Here is a 22,381-nt window from a genome sequence, read left to right on the forward strand (position 1 = left end):
GATTAGCGATTAAAAGTTGAATCGATAAAGGCCAAAATGTAGACAACAATTATTTTGACTGATATTAATTAAAAAAGAAGAAATGACAAAAATCCTTGTACTACATAATTTCAAGATTTTATGGTAAAGAATCTTGAATATTCATGTTTTCGCATAATTCAATTTAAAAAAAAACATGTTTGAAACATTCTATTACACAAAATGAATGCAGAAATTGAAGAAAATATTCGGAAAAAAGTTCCTTGGTCCCAACTTCCATCACATATCAAACAGGTAAACATTACTATCTCCCATATTTTGAGCAATAAAATGTATTTGTACGTATTTTAGATATTAAGCAATTCTATCAAAGAATATGATAGATGTGTGGTAAATTTCAGTATTAAAAATCAACTGCGTTATCGCGGAAATTTAGGTAAGTCGCATTGTTTACTTATTGTTTAAGATTGTTAATACAAAATTAAACGAAAAAGAAATAATATACTGATACTTATTTAGTCATATCAAATTTAATGGAATCTCATCTATTATGTTTTTTAGTGCGACATGTTTTTAAAGATGAAAAAAGATACTACGAGAGGATTGTTACTTACAGTAGGGAACGTCTCATGTTATTTCCATATCATTTGGCTGATATGATAGTCAAAGGATTGAGAATTACTCCTTTCAATTATTATATATCAGTTGTTGAACGGCTGATGCAGGCTGAAAAAAGTTATGATACATTACCAAATTTCACTGCTGCAGACTGTAAGTTTTCAAATCAAATTATACAATTAAAGAAATTGATAGAATTAAATTGATAATTGTAAAAATACAAAATGTAAAAAGACTGCTAAGTTTGAGTGAAAACAGAGGGAGAAGAATGTAACAATATGTGAAATTTTGAAGTTTTGAACTCTTCATATATGCTATGTTAGATATAAATATCAATTTATTATTCAATACTCCTCTATTTTGGCATATAACAAATTATAGTATTACTAAAGTCAGTTGGAGAACTTTGACTCATGACTAGATGTTTTTCAAAATAGATTCTTCAGCAAAATTTACCCATAATTTATAATAATATAAATGATTATATAATTTCTAATGTTGCAATGAGTTTGAGCAGAAAATGTGCAAAGGGGTAAGAAATTTAAAAAGCAATTGAAATGCCTATTTTAATAGTGCATATTTCTTTCTCTGGTATTAATTACAGCTTGATAATGTCTCTAATCTCACTTTGGTTTAGATCATTCCATATTTCAATAAAATATAGCTCATGTAAATTAGAGACAAATTCAGTAGAGCTCCCAAGTCACCAATAAATACATCCTAAACATGCTTTTTGAATTGAGGCTGTTAACTGACCATATTATTGCTTGGAGTTCATGTGATCAAGCATTTTTTCACACAAAGGTATATCTTTTGATTGATTGAAATAGCGTACAAAGACAGATTTTTGCAATTTTTTAGCTATATACATTTACTTTTGTTGCCATGTTTACTGATATTAGGTTATCAGGTAAGGATTTATTTTGCCTGGAGACCTAATGCGCACTACACTACAACTAAAATATCTCTTTTTGCTTTTGTACCTTTAACAACTTCTTCTTTTTGAATTGACCTAGAATTGATATAGACACCTGGTAAAAAATTTTGTTCCTTGGGCATTAGGGAAAATGTTCATAGTGACCTACAATGAAACAAAGAAGGTAAATGAAAAGGTCTTATTACCAAACTTAGATATAGAATGAAACCTGATTTCAGTGAAGACTACAGGTTACTAATTTTTTTTTTCAAGAACTCCATATAGAAAAAGCTGATAACACTATAAAACTTTGCTTATCATAACATCAACATTATGAATAAATGAAAAACATATGTTAGATAGGTAATTAGTTGTCACATAATTAAATGTAAATTACATTTAACTATGGGAATTCAAATACACTCCTGTTGTGGAGCTTCCTCGTGAACTCCTGCGGATGCACCTGGACTACTTTGGGAATAACTGGTCTAGATGAATGTACCATGCTTGCAGACCACCCCTAAAGTCGGGCGCAAGTCACAATCGCCTAAAATAGGTCCTTAAATGCATTCTAATGAATTTCTTCACAAACTCAACCCTTCACTAGTCTATTATTTATTACACACTACAATATTATAATCCCGGCTAGAGACTCTTCCTCAAGAAGTGGTATTCGGTCTCGGGTAAAGTATATAAATAATACTTAGATGGGGTGAACAATTAATATTAAATCTCCAACAAACGTCAGGCCCATCGATACTCATCCAAGACATATTACTTTCATCAATATATTGGTCTTTAAATCTTGAATTTGGTGGTGCATGACTTGAATGTGTCTTCATCTGTGAAGACAATTCTTTCCCAAAAGTCCAGATCGCTACACACAACTCTGGATTGCTTGTAATCATTTGAAAGCATTTTTAAATCCAAATCTTTAATTTGTCTACAGCTCTAGCAACCGAATCAAAGAAATGTTCTTTTTTAAAATTAATCAATGCAACAACTTGTGCGTCATTTGAAAATTTCCTTCCTCTAGACCAAACCTATCGGTGCAAGGTACCGTCTTGTTTCCATCTCTTCTTCATTCTGGGTATGGTATCTGCATTAGGACCCAAATGAGTTGCCGGTCTTCTGATAGACCAGATATTTTCCAATTCGGCAATAATGGTAGTTTTCTGAATTTCAGTTATCTGAGGAAGCATTAAGTACACTTTAACTGAACTAAAATTAATTATTGAATTATGTGCCACTGACAATGTCAGTCACTTTAGGTTGGAACTCTGATTTACGCAAGCAAAATGTAAGTGTATTCTTTTTCAGTGAACAGAAATGCACCTGTTGCCATTGAGACGGCTTCTTGCAATAATCACAAATGTTTTATGCAGCATTGTATAAACCTTTCTTTCAAATATAAGAACATTACATTTGACCACTAGTGTCTAGCAAACTGTAGTCATGCACTTGTGATGGAGTTAAAGGAGGTCCTATTGCAAGCACCCTGGGCCTTAAATTGAATTCTCTTTTTATTTATAATATCTTTGCTTACCTGCGGTTGATAGTGACACATAAAATCTTGACAAAGAAAGCGTTTGAAGTTTCGAAACTATTTCAGCTTGAAATATTGTATGTAACACAATTAACCCAGTAAATGAAACCTAAAGCTCCTTCATTGAAAATTTTATCTGTATTATGAATTAATTTTGAGTAGAAGATGTAAAAATATTTCTAGTTGTAGTGTAGTAAACCATATCGAGTTTTTCAATGACTGTCATGTCCAATGCCTGGCAGCTGAGTGAGGAAATCATTGATCATCTTCGACAATCTTCCCAAAAAATAATTTTTCACTTTTCCACAAGGCTTTTAAAACTTACAAAAACAAAATTTCTGGAATAAAGTACAGCTATGGCAGATAGTTATTGAATTCAAAGAATATGTTGGCCTGGTCTAGTAAAATCTCCGCCTATGGTTTCTTCATATGGAAGCACTTGTTTTGTCTGAACCTATGGTAGTTTTGTTTCAAGGTATTTCAAAATATTTGACCACCTAAGTCATAATTGAACTAATTATTTGTTTGTTTATTAATATTTCGATATGTTTGTTTCCTGTCCGTTAATATTAAAAACAGTTGACTTGTAGTGTACAGCATGTTTATTCAAATGATTGTCTTGTTTCGTTTATGGTTCAAATTGGAAATGGTTTGTATTGTCAGATTTTTGTTATTCAGAATCTACTCTTTCCAGATATGTATGCAGTTTTACTTCACTTTGTTGAAGTATGGTATTATTTATATCAATCAAGTATTCTTCAATGTTTCTGTATACATAAAAAGTACTAGTTTGATTTTATAACATAGATGTGCCAAATCTAAATTATTAAATATATTTTTCAATTCTTTGCCACTCAATAATTGAAATTATTTTACCGAATATAAAAATATTAATGTAACAATTTAATTTCAATGTACCAGTGCAAATTTCGGTTATAATAAACTATTCTAATGGGTTCTTACTAAATATTTTCGTACCAACAAATAGTAAACAAAACTTCTTCTTTCAGCGAAACAATATCCAAATCTATTCAGTATACAGGTATAGTCTTTTATCTTTGAGCTGTTCAGCTGCAATTGTACCACATATTTACATTTTCCCCTTAATTCTTCATATATTTATAACTGTTTCAATACCGCACTTTCAAAATTGAACTACAAAAGACATCCCCACTAGACTCTGGTGAAGTTTGGTGAGAATCCATTAGAATAGTTCAAATTTATTGTAATTTATCGCACTTGAAATTTATACTGATAGATTTTAAATGTATTTAGTTACGGTTATTTATGCAACAAGTACAAAAAGTAAGTGTTTATTGCACGAGATACATACAATATTTTTTCTACGTTCATGGAAAATTTTTTTACTGACTAATGATAGATTAGTCAAAGATCTACTTTTTCCAGTAATTATAGTTCAATAAATTGCATGAACGTATAAAAAATTTTCTGTGTTGATATTCATATGTTCAGTAATTTTTGTCCAATACTGTATATTTTTAATTTTAGGTTTGAGGCTATTAGGTATAGGTAGAAATGAGTACATCGATCTTATGAATAAAAGTAGGTCAAATAAAGGTAGATTATTCGGAAGAAAAAATGTGAGGGTACTTTTACCAATGGTACCATGTGATATTTACATACAACCGTGGTGGAGAGTTGAAGTCGGATTAGTACTAGAAGAAGATATCAAAGTAAATATATAGTTTTACCCTTAAAGGCTTCTTGACATGCAGCAAGACAACATACAAATCAAAATGGTTGCATGATAAATATTCTGAATTAGCTGCAACTAATAAAAACTAATTCATCTCTTCTGCTATTTACTTTAAACATTTGGCAATAACAAAAGAAAATAAGCTTTGAGCTCCAATATCATTAAATCCAAACTCGTTTGGAATTTCCGAGATAGGCAAGAAAAATAAAGTTACTCTACAATTGATTCTGGGATACACTGAAGCGATGATAAGCTGATTAAAGCGAGGACAGACAAGACCTTCGAGGGACTTGAACCCTTCTGTGGTGTCAACTACAGAACAATGGAAAAAGCACTGGAAAAGAAAGTAGATATAAGCAAAACCAATTATTGGGACAACCTAGAGGCTGAGACAGGCAAAGACTCTTCTGGGAAACTATAACCAGAGAAGATCTACTGACTGAAGTCCTATCGGCGCACTGTTGTCTCAACAAATATCCGAAAATGCTAGACTTAGCAGATAATGAGGTATGCAGATTTAGTTGCACAGAGGATGAACTATACCCATTCTTTGGAAGTGTGAATCACTAAGGAACTTCAGAGCATTACTCCTGGGAGCGCTTGAAATAAAAGACGAAGATCTCTGGCAATTACAGCCATCCCACATTCTAAACTTTTTAAAAGGAGTACCCCAAAATCTATTAGTCATATTATAAGGAAGTAATTGATCAAGAGGAAGGTTATATTTACCACAGAAGACGAACAAGTCAGTTTTGCAGAAGTATTTAAATCAATAAAACAGTTGATCTTATATTAGTTGGTTGTTTAACTTTCTATTTAGAATTGCAACTTACAGAAACAACACCAAACTGATAAAGTTGCTGGAATTTATCAGTCGAACAGCATCTACATGTACTTTGAATCAAAACGTATTGCGTTTAGCATTACATTGTATTGCATCATATCAAGTGGCTTTAAAAAATTAGATATCCTATAATATTGTTTTCCAAAACTGTATAGAAGAGATTTTAATATCAAATTTTCAACGTTCATTTTGGTTTTTGATGTTTATAAGTAAGTAAATAGTGTATATTATACATATTCTATGTTGTAGATGGTGAATGAAGAAGAATTACATACAATAGATAAACTAATTGATTTAGGGTCGCAAAATGCGGGAGATTTGCCATTTTCGATAGTTATGAGTTTGTATAAGTGAGTATAGTGCTTTTAAAATTGATTGTTCTCGCTTTTTAAAAGAAATTAAAAAAAGATTGTCCTTTCAAATTTTTCTTATTACATATTATTATCAAATTAATTATTATTATGTCCATATTTTTTTAGGAAAGGTCTAATTTACTTAGATGTGCCAATAACTGCTGCCGATATGGTACAAGTACCTCCTTTACAAGGTTTTGTGATGAATAGAATTCTTGGAGATTATTTTGAAACACTTCTTTATAAAATATTTGTATCAATCGATGAACATACCACAGTTGGAGAGGTATTAGTATTATTGATTTTTTTTTTAATACAGGTACAGGAAATAAAATTTTAATAATTTTTTTTCAGCTGGCAGGTGTATTACAAGTTGATACAGAATTAGTTAAGCAGGCTGTCTCTTTATACTGTCGACTAAAATTTGCACATAAATTGAACGTTGATCCAGAACAGGAAAGAATCCGATGGCATCCGTCATGGTCTAATATTCCAAATCCAGATTCTAAGTAAGATTATTATCATAATAATAATATTAATAAAGTTATTTATATGTAAAATTGAATAACTATCAACAGAGATCCTTCAGTTTACATTTATAAGTATATTAATAAAAAAAGAAGAAAATAACTTGTCATTTATTGTATTTCAACTTCAGTATTGATCACTTACATTTTTCTTTAATATCTTCGATTACAACGTTCCAAACTGTCTTCTAATTACATTTTTACTTGAATTATTGTGTGTGTGTGATAATTACATATATATTACATTTATCGATTTAAAAGTCGCATTCGACTCTATAGAGAGAAATAGGTACGGAAATCCCCCGATTAAAAATGGATTATATGAAAACGTAAGAGGGAGGAGAATATCGATAAGGAGATTAGTCTTCTTCTGTTTATACTAGTCATGGATAGGATAATAAAAAAAATAAAAGAGAAGAACTATAAATTGGAGATGATAATTGGCCACAGAAACCTGGAACCTGTGAAGTTGGATGGATTAGTATATGGAGAATATATAGTAACAGTAGCAGAATGGAACAAAAAGTTTACACTTGGATATAGTCAATAGAAGACATGAGAATGGAAGTGAATATCAAAAAATGGTAAAGGACGGTAGTAAACTACAAAAAGGGGACATGAGGAATGTTTTGATTACTTGGAAGTTATTTTTAAGGAAGTTATGAAAATAGATATAGAGAAAAGATAATGATGGGGAAAAAGAAATAGACTAAGGAATAAAAAAGGGTAATACAATAGTACCTAGATGGTTATATGAAAGTGAAACTGAGGAAAGATCAAAAAGGCACAGAGTAGAATGATAGCAACAATAAGTAAAGAGGTAATCATACAAAAAAGCTCAAACAGAACCAATAGCAAACAAAATAGTTAAAAGATGTTCACATTAGTACAGAGCAATAAATACCACAATCCTAATAAGAAAAATGAAAGAAGTAGAAAGGGATAAATAAGAAGAAAATGAAGAACCCAGAAAACTTGACTAGAACAAATAACACAGGATGGAGGAGGAAAGGGAAAAACAATACGAGATATCAATGAAATAGTAAAAGACAAAAAAAGTGGAAAAAATGTGTAAAATAAGAGTGAAAACTAAAACCATAAGACACTGATGATAAGATAAGTAACATAAGCAAAAAGACATAAATAAGAAGGAAATGAAGACCATGGAAAACTTCACTAAAACAAGTAACACAGACAGGAAAAAGAAAAGGGAAAAAAAATACAAATGAATGAAGTAGTAAAAGACAAGAAAAAGAAAAAAATGTATAAAAGGAGAGTGAAAACTAAAGTCAAGACACTGATGCTTATGGTTGTTGTCTCTGCTATCTGTAGTGTTTTCCAAGCAGGTCTTCTTGTTACTAGTTGCTTATGCCCAGGTTTTTGTATGTTATATATTGAAAGTGTTTTCGTCTACTAATGCATTTCTTCTTTTCAACTTCTGTTAAGTTTGGTGTCGATAGTTACACCAAGGTACTTTACGGTTAACGCAAATGGTTCTTATGATGATCTTAATATCAATAGGCCGTGAATTATGTATTGGTGTATGATTAAAAATGATGAATTGAGATTTTGCAGGATTAAGTTTCATTCCTCACCTGTTAAACCATATTCTGTTCATTAGTGTTTCCAATTCTTGTTCTTCTTTTTAATTGTTATAAACCATTATAAACTGATCAAATTGGTGTTATCTGTTTATTCCAATACCAATTTTTGTAAGTTTAAGTGATCTACTACTAACTTGAAGTTTTAGATGGCATAACAATATAGATTGTAGAGCAGACGATTCAGGAACTTATTGCGGAAATGTAATTGTTTAAAGGAAGCAATTGCTTTGTTAATATTAAAAAAAATCAGTATCTTGGTAATTTGTAAATTTACTTCAATAATTTATATTTATTTTCAGAAACATGGATATAACTCCTCTTACACTGAATCTAAACAAAGTTTCCCCGCTAAATACATCTTCCGACATTCAATCGCCGCAATCAGATCTTCCAGAAAGTCCTGCGAATAGTAGTTTACCAAGAAAGGGACAGAGGGTGGCATTTTTGTTTGATTCCACCCTAACGGCCTATCTTATGATGGGAAACCTTTCGCCAGGATTAAAAAAACATGCCGTGACTATGTTCGAGGTTGGTAAATTGTGTGATGAAAGTTTGGATAGTTTCTTGGCTGAACTTGAGAAGGTTTCTGTTCTTGATGCTGACGGAGAAGGTAATGAATTTAATTTACATTGAAAGTAGAGAAATATTTGTAGTTGATTATCAGTCACATTCATCGAGACTGCTTCACATGGAGTAAAAGCATGTGCAGATGAAGTCCTTGTTGAATTACAACTGTTTTCGGAAACCATTATTCTGTAAGCTTCTAGTTATTTTTAGTTAACCAATCAACTAAAGATCAGAATCAGCTGATCGATTTAGTACTTTTAAAAAACAAACTTTTTGTTGCTTCTGTTGTGAATTTAACCTCTTCTTAGTCGTTGATTTGAGGGTTGGAAGTTACACAAAAGAGAAAGGGATTAGATTTGGTTAGTAACAGCCATGATTGGCAATGGCCTTGCATAATGTAAAACAATGAGCAAAATTTTCACCTTTCATGCTATTTTTTTTCATATTTTATTGCCACATATCCAGCGGAATGAAAAAAAATCAATTTGACTATAAATTTTGAAGATAAAATGAAATTTTAGTCTATCCCACTGGTAGATTTAGCATCAAGAGTTAAAGACATAAATAAATGAACGCAAATTTGATATTCTCAATATCATCTTACCAAAAATTGAAAAAAATTGATTCTTTATTGAATGATGTAAAAAATAATATGGTAGTTTTGGCATACCTCGCCATCTAGCGGCAATATAAAAATTATTTAAAAGAAAATTGAACACTAGTTTGTTTGAATAACATTTGAACCCTCTTACCACTATTTCATTCATTTATATTGTGTCTTCTGTTAACAATTAGAAGTAAATTTTTACTTTATATTACAAAATAACGATACCTTAGTGAGGCAAATATAATTGCACTATTAGTGCCTTGGCTAAATCGACCACGTGGCTATGCCAGGACATATTGCTTCCAAGGTCAACATCCAACAAGCGAATTTTATGTCCAGACAAAACCAAAACCTGAACTACGGTGCCAGTTTTCTTTGTAAAAACAGTATCCTGCATCTTTGCTGCATTAAACTCAATCAGATTGCTTCCATCCCATTCCAGAATGTTTTCAAGATCGGTATTGATGGTGGTGATCTATTACTGCCAACAAATGTAGGTAGTAGGTAGTTTATTGGGGCGGTTCATTTGAACGACGACACCAATGTGTATTAGATCGGGTTTGTAGAGAGTAGGTGACAAGATGTATCCTTGGGGGACACCAGCGTTGACCTCGAACCCCTCTAAGGTGTGTCCATCGTTATCGATCTGTGTCTTATAGTACTTTACATTGGCACCACTGGTAAGTGCCTATACTCCATCAAGTACATTCTCTTCTGGTTCTTATTAAGTTGTGGACCTACTATTATTATCCTTATAAACTAATGTTCGCAAGGTCTATTATGAATTTTAGCGAACCACATTTGATAAATTGCTATACCTAACAGATGCTTTAAAAAAGTTTGTCGCAATACCAGTTATGGTAATTACATTGAAGAGGTTCATTTCTGTCTGCAATTTCTACTTGAATTATTGGGGCATACTGACAAACGTCCGTCTCTACAGCTGTACCATCTTAACTGATACTTTTTCCTAGAGCATTTATATAATAATTTTCTTTCTTCTATTTCATTTACTCAACATTTTATGTTTTTATTATATATTTCCTCTGGTTGTTGGGTAATTATTTCTGGATTCATAATCTCCTCACAATGTTTTTTCCATCTTTACGTAATATTTTCTTCTTCGGTCGTTGTTTTTCCACCTTTTGTTTTTTTTTATATTTATCACTTTAGATTGCCTAGACAATTTTTTTTTAATTTCGTGCAAGATTTTCTTTACTATTGTTTGTTATATTACATTCTTCATTCTTTTTATTGCCATATAGTTTTCCATTTTCCAGTCACTTGTTGAATAAATAATTGCCTGTATCTTGGAAAGGATGGGTTTGTGAACATAAGTTCCCTATCCGGATAGGCATAATTTGACCTAAGGAATTTCCCCTAAAGCCTTGATAGACGAATTTTGTGGCACCCTGTATAAATATAAATCTCATTTACAGAAAATTGTTACAGTGTAGATCTATAAGTAAAATTAATCTAAGATGTATGAATGTTCTTTTACACATACAAACTATTAGTATAACAAGTTGTTTTTTAGGTGAAGCAAGAAGATTTTTTGATCATGCCGTCATATTACGTTCTACTGTCATGGCTTTGAGAAAGCTACCTAGTCCAGGTTTAGATTTGGTTAGGTTGGAAAGTTTACATTCCTTAGATGAAGCTACATGTTTAAGACTGTTACAGAAAAAATATAAGTGAGTAAATGTTTTTTTTTTTTTTATTTTATAAAAGTTATAAACATAATATTCTGTGGCAAACATTGATTCAGATTGTGAGAAAAGTTTTAAAACGATGTGTGTAAGAGCTTTTTAATAACTCGATTCTCAAGCTTCATAAAGTTGGTTTTTCCTCACATTGATTTTCTTTCTTTGGAATTAATACCATAATTTCTATTTGACACGATCCAATTGTATATCTAACATATAATTGGCTCAAAAATACAATTTTTCAAATTTTTTAGGTTATTGGTATCAATGGCACCACTAAGTAGAGAAGTTAGGCCTATAACTAGCCTTATGCCACCACATTTGGGACCAGCGGTACCTGAAGTTAATACACTTTGGTTCAAACTATTTTTGTACCATTTGACTGGATATGGACCTCCATCATTACTTCTCACAAAAGGTATAGAGGGTCAATAAGTAATTTTATTTTTTAAAATAGTCTCCTCCTAGTTCTAAACACTTTTTCCAACGTTTTTCCAATTTTTTCATCCTTTCTAAACAAGATTATTATTACATTTTTTCGAGTTTGGAAATAAGAAATAGTGAAACGGGGCTAAATACAAAGAATATGGTGGATGATGTAGCAATTTCTAACCTAAATGCAGTCGTTTCTTTTCTAATGTGATACCATGACTTTATGGCGTCACTGATATTCTTTGGCGCCAATTCACTCCGAGAAACTCACTATCTTAACTGCTGTATGGTTTCTATGTCGTTAAAAGATATAAAATGGTGCAAAACTCGGCCATTTTGTGGGAGATTGAGGAAACCTTTCTCATCCAACAGATGTCTATGAGTTCGCTTACTTGGTCTTGTTTTTTTTCTGCAAAAAATGATTAGATTAACTTTTTGTCTCAAATCTACTATCAATAACTGTCAAACAAAAACTAAATGCTCAATTTTTGACAGAATTCAAATGGGAGTTGTCTTTTGACAGGAGCAATGTTGCCCTTTAAGATAAGTGATGAGAAGTCATCCATCTTCTTCTTTTATATAAGCTAATTTTTATATAAAAAAAATCTTTTATATTTTAGGAACAATTTTAAATCAACTTCCCCGCATGTTCCTCGGTTTTAGTAGACTTTTGATACATTCGTGGCTTCATGAACCCGCCGTCATTCCAGTGGCCAATATTCTCTATGTGAACGCCACCCTTCAATTCAGTCCGGTTCTAATTCAAGCGTATGGAGTTCATCAACCCGCCCAAACTTACATAATTCCATTCCCATTCAAACCGTTAACTCCAACTAAGGATAATGATAAAAAAATCAAGGAGCAACCTACTGATTTAGCATTAAGGAATCACAGAGCTGTCAAGTTCTTGCAAGAAATGGTCAATCTGGAACATAATTGCGGGTATTTAACGTTTGCTAATATTGGAGTAATGGATTTTGGATGTCCGAATAGAGAAATGCAAGTTAGGTTAGGGAGGAGCAGCAGAAGTACCGGATCTGGTAAGATTTTTGAGTGAGAGTAATTTAAAGAAATATTAATCTATTATTTTAGGATTCTCTAAAGCTTCACGACTAAAAATGGAAAATAACAATCAGCCATTATCAATATCTAACGAAAATTTTGCCTTCAGTTCGGAAAAAACTCCAGAAAAATTAAAAGAAAACGAATCTAAACTCCAATCTCCAGTGGAAAGTCATTTTGCAGTCACTCCAGCTTCGAATGCAAGTCGATCATCTTCGCCAGCAAATGGTTTTACAAGCCAGGAAGGATCTAATCTGTTGCAGGAAGAATTAGATCAATTGGCTGTTAATGAAAAAATTAGAGATAAAGGGAATATATCCTTAGAAGTGGCCTTAAAAAATAGCCTCTCCATTGATGGTTTGACTAGTCCTACTGATGAGAATATCAACATGTTTTCTCTAGACCATAAAGTTGATGTAAAAAGCGAAGAAAAAACTGAAGAAAACACAACTAAAAAAGAAATTGTGGAAGAACAGAATCCTTCAGAAGTATGTATTACGTTTCAGTTAATTTAACAGATGACATACTTTATAAGACCAATTAGATAATTCAATGTCTACCTCTCGCCATCCAGCTTTAAAGTTAGAATGAACATTAGTACCTTGTATTAGTATCTTATTTGTTTGTATATTATATCTGCCTTTATCTACTTCTACACTTTTTCTTAATCGGATTTTTTATATTGCCATCTTCAGAATTGTTTCTTTAACCAAAAGTTCCACATGTTCCAATTATCCCAGTCTTTTGGTTCGCACAAAATATGTTACATCTGGCTTTCAGTTTATTAGTTTTCTTCTTAATCCTTCTTCTGTGTTAACCCTCCCTTATATTTTGTTTAGTTGGTTCATGCTAAAAATGATTCAAAAGAAACAATATCAAGATTATATACTACAGCAGGAGTCTCCAAACTACGGCCCGCCAGTGCCATCAATCCGGCCCGCGACAGCTAAAGACTAATGCCATCAATCTAGTCCGCGACTGACAATGTTTTAGTGCTGTTACTATTGATGTGAAAACACAGAATAGAAGTATCTAACCTTAAACATAGTTGTAACAAACAATTATGTTTGAAGGCTTCGACCCTGGTCTATTATAAAATTACTTGTGCGGGAACAATAAATCCTTGTAATCTCGCTTTTATGTCAGTAACTGTAAAAATGAAAAATTGGTAGATATCCATTAAACTCTTTTTCAGCATATTTTTTTGCAGGATTGGACCTTACTTGATTGCCATTTTGGAGTACCCCTGTTCGATGTCAATGCCAACACAAAAATCTGTGATACCATAGTGTATGGGGGTCTAGCTGAACCTTCCAGGTATTTAATTTTTCTTTTCTGACCTAATAATGTCACATTTAATATTAAATTTTCAATAAAGGACCTCATTTTCACAGATAATCCTTTGAAATTTAGCACAAGTTGAGAAAAAGATATTTTTCTAGAGATATCTGAAGCTCGATATGTGGGGGTGGAGCTCAATCTACCAAGCATTTAATTTTATTTCTGTTCAAATTATTCAAAACAACAATATTAAAGCTAAAGATAACTTCACTTTCATTTTTTACTTGCTTACCTAATCCTTATGTCTATCTACCCTTATGTGGGGTTGAGTTTCTTTTTCCAAGGAGTATTTTTTTCAATTCTCGTCTTTTTCTTTGGCTATTTCATTCTTCCTTAGAAAAGATATTTTTAATGCGTTAAACAGTTTTTATACGTTCGCTGTTCTTTCTGTTATTTCTTTCTCTAATTTGCCATCTTCTGCTATCATGTATTGGAAATGTTTTATGCTTTGGTTTATTCTTCTCAGTTCTAATATTTTCCATTTATTGTATCAAAGGCTTTTTCAAGATCGATGAAACGCAGGGGTAAATTCTTGTATTGCTTTTTCGACTGTTTGTCTCAGTATGAAAAGCGCGTTTTGTATCCCTCTATTGGGTCGGAATCCAAACTGAGTTTCTTGTAGGATTGTTTTTAGTTTTTCTACAATCTCTTTTCTATTATTATGGTAAATATTTTCGCCATGTTACTCAATAAAATAATGCCTCTGTAGTTACTACATCCTTGGATGTCTCCCTTTTTAGTGATATAATTGGGAGCTATTCCAGTTGTCATTATGATATTTATAAAATATTGTAACACCTCACAGCCTTTTCCGGTGTTGCTTTAATCATTTTTTGTCACTTTATCATGTCTTTGTGACTTGCCTTCTTTGGCTTTACTTTTTCATTTGTATCTATTTTAATTCGATTTCCACTTCCAGAGTTATTCTATTTTATCCGTTTTCATCTTCTCTTTCGACCATTTAGGAGCTACTTGAAGTATTTTCGTCACCTTTCCATAACTTGGTCTACCTCTTTGTGTGTCTGTGATTCTTTTATATTCTTCGAGGTTATATTTTTCTTTTTCCGTTGTTGTTCATCATGTTATAGAAAAGTTTTTTGTCTCTATATGATGTCAGTTTCAGCCCGAAGTCTTTTATTTTTATTTCCTTCCTTAATCATTACTTTGACCTTTGTTCTTTCTAGCTTATATTTATTATGGTTTTCGTATTCAAGTATATTCCTTGTTTTGAGGAATTCAAATTTGAATTTTTACAATCAAGGGCCTTATTTTTAAAAATAATTCACTAAATTTCTAAATTTTTACGATAAGATATTTTTCTTCGTGTCAGAGATATTGAGAAAGATATTTTTCTATTTAAATTTAATATAATTTGACAGTTTAATGGTGTCATATATTCTAAAATTTATAAAAGAATTATTATTTTATTCTAATGACATGAATTAATTGACAAAAAAAATATAATACAAATATTCAACTTTCATCAAATCTCTCAATTAGTTCTTCTACTATTGGAATGCAGTTTCCATTTTTTTATTCTATTTAGCTACTGGTCTAAGTTCAGATTTCTTAACATTTTGGTAAAAGTCTTGGTCTTTGTTTGATAAAATTCAATTTTTACCATAATTCAAAAATGAAAATCAAATGATGTAATGAATAGATGAACCATTTAGATATTCCTTGATGAGGAAGAAATTTAAATCACCTAATAAATTTATTCTATCGAAGAGAAAAAACAGTGGACAATTTACAATTACAACTAAAATAAATCGTATTGATTTTGCTAATTATTTCCGAATGAATCTAAACCAGTTTGCTGAAGTACATGAGATGTGTTCCCTTACCACCTCTATTAACTTTTCTTCTGTTATATTTTCGTAAAAAAAATTACGACTTGCTAGCAACCCACACGTGTAGCACAGCAAACTGTTAAACGACAGCGGGACAAGTCTGTGAACTCACGCTTGTCGTGTCAGATAGTTCAATACAAAACTTACGTGCTGTGCTGTATCACCTCACACATGCTATACGTGTCCCAATTTGCATCTTGCCTAAAAAGGGACCACTGGTACAACCTCATCAAATACCCCACTAGACATTTACGGCCATTACAATTTATAACCCTTTCTAAATCTCAATCATAAATGTGACCACTGTACAACATTTTTTCTTCTAGCCTGGAAAATTTAGTTGAATCAAGTCGAAAACTAGGATCTGCTTTATTGGATTTTATCTCTCAGTGTCAAGTAAGTTGATAATATTTTCACTTGAAACATTTTATTTATCATAAATATATTTTGGTTTTAGTATTACCCTGGAGAAAATATGGAAATTTTAAAACGTGGTCGTCTTGTACCTTTACCCAGACACAATCTAGTTTTCGACAATGGTAGAGTCAGCGAATGGCCTGGGAAATGAAAAACAACTCGGAATTAATAATGGAACGCAATACGTAGTTTATAAGGTGAATATGTTATTGATGTCCCTTAAAACATTGTAAATAAGCTATAATTATATTGTATCCTTATTTTGAAATCAAAAAATCTTTTCACTAATGTCATATTTTTAAGTTATACTGTACATACATCACAAAAAAAGTGGTACGGTGTATGCCAATATTTTTCGATTACTAATTTCTTAATGTTAAAATATGAATTAAATGTAATCAAATTTTTGGCACACACAGTACTAAGTTATGTACTATAATTAAAACATTCCCTTACGTCATTTAGTGTACCTCAAATATAAGAATATTTTTATAGGCTTACTTAATGGTCCATTTCGTTTCTACAAAAGAATGTTTTGTAATTCAAATTTTGTTTTAATCTCATGAGTAAGTTGAAATTTTTGGAACCGTTAGTGGTATTCATACTAAATAGACTGTTTACACCAACACTCACGATTACACCGTTTGACAAGCGTTTCTATAACCAAGTTATCGTCTTCAAGGACTGAAGGTAAACTGAGTTTATGATAACTTGGTTAGACAGTGTAATTGTGAGTGTTGATGTGGTGGTAGTGTAAACAGTGTGATCAGTTTTAATCTCATGAGTAAGTTGGAATTTTTGGAACCGTTAGTGATATTCATATTGAATACACTGTTTACGTCAACACTCACGATTACACCTTCTCACGAGCGTTTCGATAAACAAGTTATCGTCTTCAGATACTGAAGGTAAACTGAGTTTATGATAATTTGGTAGGACATGGTAACTGTGAGTGTTGGTGTAGTGGTAGTGTAAACAGTGTGCTCAGTATTAATATCATGAGAAAAAATTATTGTTTCGTATTCTATTCTATTTATAATTTTAACCTTTGTACTTTCCTTTCATTTATTTCCTAAGATTAAACGCCAGTATTTTATAGAAATTTATCTAACAAGAAATCATCACTGAGAATTTTTTTTGTTTATTTCTAAGTCCTCAGAGTATGAAAAGAATTAAGGGGTAACACCGCTGTAGATCTCGGTTTTCTGAATTTTTTTTAAACTTTATATCAGGTACGAAATCTAATTAGATGACTTCATTATACATATTTTGAAGTAATTAAATTAATTTTTGCAGGGCGTTAAGAAACAAAATAGCGTCAATACAGAACTATAAGCATAAGGGGAATTTCCCACAATCATCAACTTTTCGACGTAGCTAGTTTCCAATTTATTGATAAATCCTACGTATTTCCTTAGAAAATGATGTTATAAAGTTTCTGTCATAGTTTTAAATCAATCTGATCAAAATTGGCTAAATAATGGGGGTCGTAGTGTTAAAACAAGTTTGAAAACGGGATGACATTCGTGAGGAAACGGTCAAACTGACGCTACACTATTACACTAACACAAAAACAGGTCATAACTCAGAGAAAACTTTGTTTTTCGAAAAATCATTTGAGAACGTCATTTCAAACATAATTCCCTACCATTTTAACTGAAATAAGTTATTGACTTTTTTAAATTTTTTCAGTAGTGTTACCCCTTAACAATAATGCAGTGTACCGCATTTGAATTCGTCACTAGAACCCTAGTGTAAGAGTAGAGAGTAGTAGAGTAAGGTCTTCAAAATGTCATATTAGTCTTTATTTTATATTATATAATCGCCAGGTTGAAATTTTTCAAAGGATTTTAGTTGTTCTGCCTAAGTTTTGTCCTTCGGAAACAAAACGGAACTCAATTTCACTAACAATCAATTTTGACAGTAATACTTGAAGACCTTATTCGCCGGTAATGCGAACGGGTGCATTTGAACTACTAGTCTATGGAAAATGTCTAAGATGAAAGATGATCATTCCGATGTCCATGTACAAACCGGAAATGTTTAATAAAAGAATATTTTCATGGAATTTTTTAATAATAGTTATTTTTTCCAATATTTTAAGCTTATGATCTCTTTATTTTTAAAATAGTTATCTTTCTCTTAGTTCTAGAAAAAAGTCTGATGATGATTAACGTAATAATGTTGTACTTAAACTTATGAGGCATTTATTTTAATCGGTGCACAAAATGAACGCGAACATGACGCTGGTTTGCTAATAAACATAACCTTAAAAGAGCATGTATATAAAGAACTTTGAACGGCGATCAACGTTTTTGAATTATTTACAATGTATTATATACTTTACTGTATGGAATATGCAGAGAAATATATACAGAGCGACATTTGACACGGCGTCTCAATAAGAAAATTTGATTTTCGATTATTTTAGGAAGTTAATCACCAGTTCTTGTCACGGAATTTTCAAATGGGAAAATGATTCCCCATATTCTGCCAAATTTTAATTTTCTTTATTCCAGCCTACTTTTTATTATATAAATACTCATGAGCATCTACAAATTCTATCAGCTTTACACTCAGAAAACTCATTTTTCAGGGTTTTTTGCAACTACAATAGAAAAGTGAGGTTATGTTTTTGACTTTCAGCGCGTAAAAAGTAGTACAGGCGCGATAATTGTGTGCGTTATCACAGTTTCTCAACAAGTTGAACTATTTTTGACAGTTATGAACGTCTAGAGCGCGTCATGCTCGCGTACATTCTGTTTACCGCTTTAGAAAGGATTCTACAGCATATCGGATTGTATGTCTATAAACTTTCCTTTCAAATGTAAACTGTGAATACTAGATGTGATAAGTTTTTAAAGAAAAATCACAAACTCTAAAGTTGGCACATCGTAAAAGCCTGTCATAATTTTTTTTTTTTTTTCTATAAACCTACAACATAAACAAAAATCATTAATCAGTAATTTCTGTGTGTTACAAAAAATCTCAGCGATCAGATTATTTGGAGAGAGAGAGAGAGAGAGAGAGAGAGAGAGAGAGAGAGAGAGAGAGAGAGAGAGAATTCAGGTACGGATTATAATGATTTTCAATTTCGTTTTTAAATATATTTTCCCTTTTTTATAAATTAAACAACCATAAAAACATTTGATATAGTACAATCTAGTCTAACTTAATCTAATAGAGTTGAAACTTAAAAAGGTATACTTATCAACATTCCTTAGATTCTGTAGAATGGAATACACTAAAGTTTCACGTGTACACACAAACTCAAACTTAAGACTTCTTTCTAACCTAGTATTATCAACGAGGTGGATATCCTCGACATTGAAATCTTGTAGGTCTGGACAACAATGTTCATTATCAGGTCCCTATAGCGAATGTACCAATGGGTCTCCACTATGTTCCTCATTACTTTGTTTTGGAATCTTTCGATGATTACTAAGTTGCTTGCTTTGATGCATCTCCATAGTTGGATACCATAAGTTTAAACAGGCTATACATGCATTTTCCATCGAAGTTTGAAATCTTTTCGATGTTGAGAAGTGAAAGGAATTTTATGGGTATATAATAACTCTTCTATTGTTTGTACAAGTATACAGTGGTGTGATTTTGATCGAACTACATGCCATTTCTTCTTCGAGTAAATTTTCATTAATACCTTTGACCAAATTTCGAGATCAATTCTATTATCTTAAGCAATTGAGTATTTTTCAAAGTTATAATACCTAAATGCAAAATTTGAAAAGGTTTGACAGATGTTGGAGTAACATTTAATGATAGTTTTATAGATTTTTTGAATGTCATACTTTGTATTAGTTTTATATTGATACTCTTAGGTCAGTGATATGGAGCTTTCAATTAATTTTCAGTTTTATCTAATCCTCTAATATTTGTGGAACATTTTTTTTATTATAATTAACAACGTCAATTTGATAATTTTTGAGTTAATTTTGAAGAATTATACTTTTCATAAATAGAAACTTTGTAATATAAACAAAATAAAATTCGAAATTTACTTACCATAAAGATTAATTGATTTTTACCAAACCATTTTTGTTGTAGTATATTGGAATTTCTTGGCATGATAAAAAAAACTTTATCAGGTGTTTTAATTTTGATATTTTTACATCCCTACACAAAACACGATTTTTATACCATTTTTCAGATTAATCAAAGTTTAACTTATTTAAATGTTTTAACTACCTACAAAATTTTTAAATAATTGTTTTCTCTATAAATATTCATCAAAGAATTGAAAAAAATTATAATAAAACTTGTAAATGAACTATCCAAAACTATTTTTTATCAAACTATGCAAGTACCCTATTACGTTCTTCTACAGTGTTACACATTTACATTTTGTAGGAAACTGATTTTTTTGAGATATGTTCCTCAGAAGCATATTTTAAATAAAGTTTAGATTGGCATGAACTTAGTATCTGTAGTTTATGTTTGACAGGGAAGATTTGGATATCTGGTTTATACAATGTAGATAAGTTTTTTATATCTGGATAATCGTATAGTTAACAAAATCTGGTAATAAATTGACCGTAGACTGTAAAATCTTGTAGGACATTTAGAATTCTTATTTGTTTATAAAATTTACACATTTTATGTAACTTTGCGAATAATTTTCAAGTTTATTAAACTGTAATATTTCTTTTATCATTTTTAGAATTTATAACTATTATGTTCTTATAAATTAATGTCAACTTAATTTTTCAGTATTATAAGAATCATTCCGTTTGTTTATATAAATAAATTTTATTTATTATTATTATTAATTTACTAATAATCCTAAACCATTTTTGTAGCTATTGGATGATCAAAAAATTGAAACATCAGGACCAGTTTGAAACCCGTAGCAGGAAACTTCATGTTATAATTAAACAATTTTTTATGGAGTAAAGAAAGCTCCTCAAAAAAAAGAGTAGAACTATAACATCGAAATAGTTGTAAGAGGACAAGACAAAATTTAAATAATTCACTTTCTGAGGTAGATAGTTCCCCGTAATATTTCCTTACTTATTTTGCTCCATGAGTCTTATCCTCAGTTGTTTATTTTCATCTAACAATTCCTACCACTACCCACTGGTACTACAGCCCTCATAGAGCCAGTTTTGCGCACGCGCACCTAACAATTCCTATCTAGTTCTTTTAGTTACTTATACCTGAATCTTTCTTATTTTTTCTCCCTTGAAAAATTATTCCTACATTGAGTAACTTCCACAGGAACTGCTACCCACTTCTGAAATCTTACCTAACCAAGAACCTTCCAAACAGAAATTGATGAGGAACAGTCCGAACATTTTACTATACCATTTTACCCTAACAGCAGGGGTGTCACAGAGACATAGTATACAACAAGAGGAACTTTTGCTGACGACACAGTCATCCTCCTACTGATCAAGCACCACAAACAGCAGCAAAAAAGGCTCAGGCGAACTCGGTGTTCATGAGCCGCGTCTGCCTGTCTTGCAAAAACTGGTCTAGACGGGATTATGTTAGATGTCTCGGAAGAGCATTTGCTGTGGTAGTATTATCGGTAAAACAGAGCAATGTCAGTGACCTTTCTTCTATGCTCTAAGCTGTCCAAATTTCTGATCAACTCTGGATCGCCTATAAGTCGAACTGCCCTCTTCTGTATCAAGCCGAGCATCTTCAGGGTATGCTTTGGAGGCAAGCTCCAAATATGCGAGCAATATTCTAAAGATGGCTGGATCTGGGCCTTGTCGAGAATTCGAAGCTGTTGCGGAGTATATAGCAAGTTTTTATGAAGCTACCTCAGCTAAATCGGCCACGTGACTTAACCAGGACATTTTGCTTCCAACCTCAACACCCAAAAAGCGAATTTAATGTAGTGGTGATATTTTATGTCTTAACAGGACTAAATCCTGAGCTACAGTATCAGTTTTCTTTGTAAAACAACAGCCTGGGTCTTTGCTGCATTAAACTCGATTAAGTTGCCAACCGTCCCGTATATTCCGGGTTAGTCCCGTTTTCCATTCGCTTGTCCCGGATTTGGAAGTTAATCAGTAAAAATGTAATAGAAGAATTGATGCCGTTCTACTAAATCGAAATGGCGTTCTTCTTAATAACCCACCCTAACGGTTTATTGTATAACCAGTTTTTTCTAAAGTTAGCAAGAGCTCAACAAGCAGACACTTGCGTCCTGCATACTGAGTATCCCACCTTCTAACGCCTATGTCGAGAGTATATTTTCTCACATGTAGTCCAAATTCTTGGGTTAAATTTAAATTAAAAAAAGGAATAGAGCTTTTTACAGTGTAAT

General features: G+C 31.7%; 1 protein-coding gene across 2 annotated transcripts; it reads left to right on the plus strand.

The window, feature by feature from the left end:
- The first annotated feature begins 56 nt into the window (after positions 1 to 56).
- On the plus strand, positions 57 to 20,864 carry LOC130449909 (protein FAM91A1). 2 transcript variants are annotated; one of them, XM_056787985.1, is made up of 15 exons: positions 57 to 273; positions 331 to 415; positions 541 to 750; positions 4,569 to 4,753; positions 5,870 to 5,970; positions 6,100 to 6,259; positions 6,328 to 6,482; positions 8,404 to 8,714; positions 10,816 to 10,972; positions 11,239 to 11,402; positions 12,037 to 12,456; positions 12,509 to 12,966; positions 13,674 to 13,795; positions 15,996 to 16,065; positions 16,127 to 20,864. In XM_056787985.1, the coding sequence occupies exons 1-15, from the start codon at positions 202 to 204 to the stop codon at positions 16,235 to 16,237; spliced, it is 2,781 nt and encodes a 926-aa protein (XP_056643963.1). In that variant the 5' UTR covers positions 57 to 201; the 3' UTR covers positions 16,238 to 20,864. The 2 variants fall into 2 exon arrangements, with proteins under 2 accessions (XP_056643963.1, XP_056643964.1); XM_056787986.1 differs by having other exon boundaries at positions 89 to 273; positions 13,689 to 13,795.
- The last annotated feature ends 1,517 nt before the right edge of the window (positions 20,865 to 22,381 follow it).

This window comes from Diorhabda sublineata, chromosome 10, assembly GCF_026230105.1.
Source record: "Diorhabda sublineata isolate icDioSubl1.1 chromosome 10, icDioSubl1.1, whole genome shotgun sequence".
Lineage (NCBI taxonomy): Eukaryota > Metazoa > Arthropoda > Insecta > Coleoptera > Chrysomelidae > Diorhabda > Diorhabda sublineata.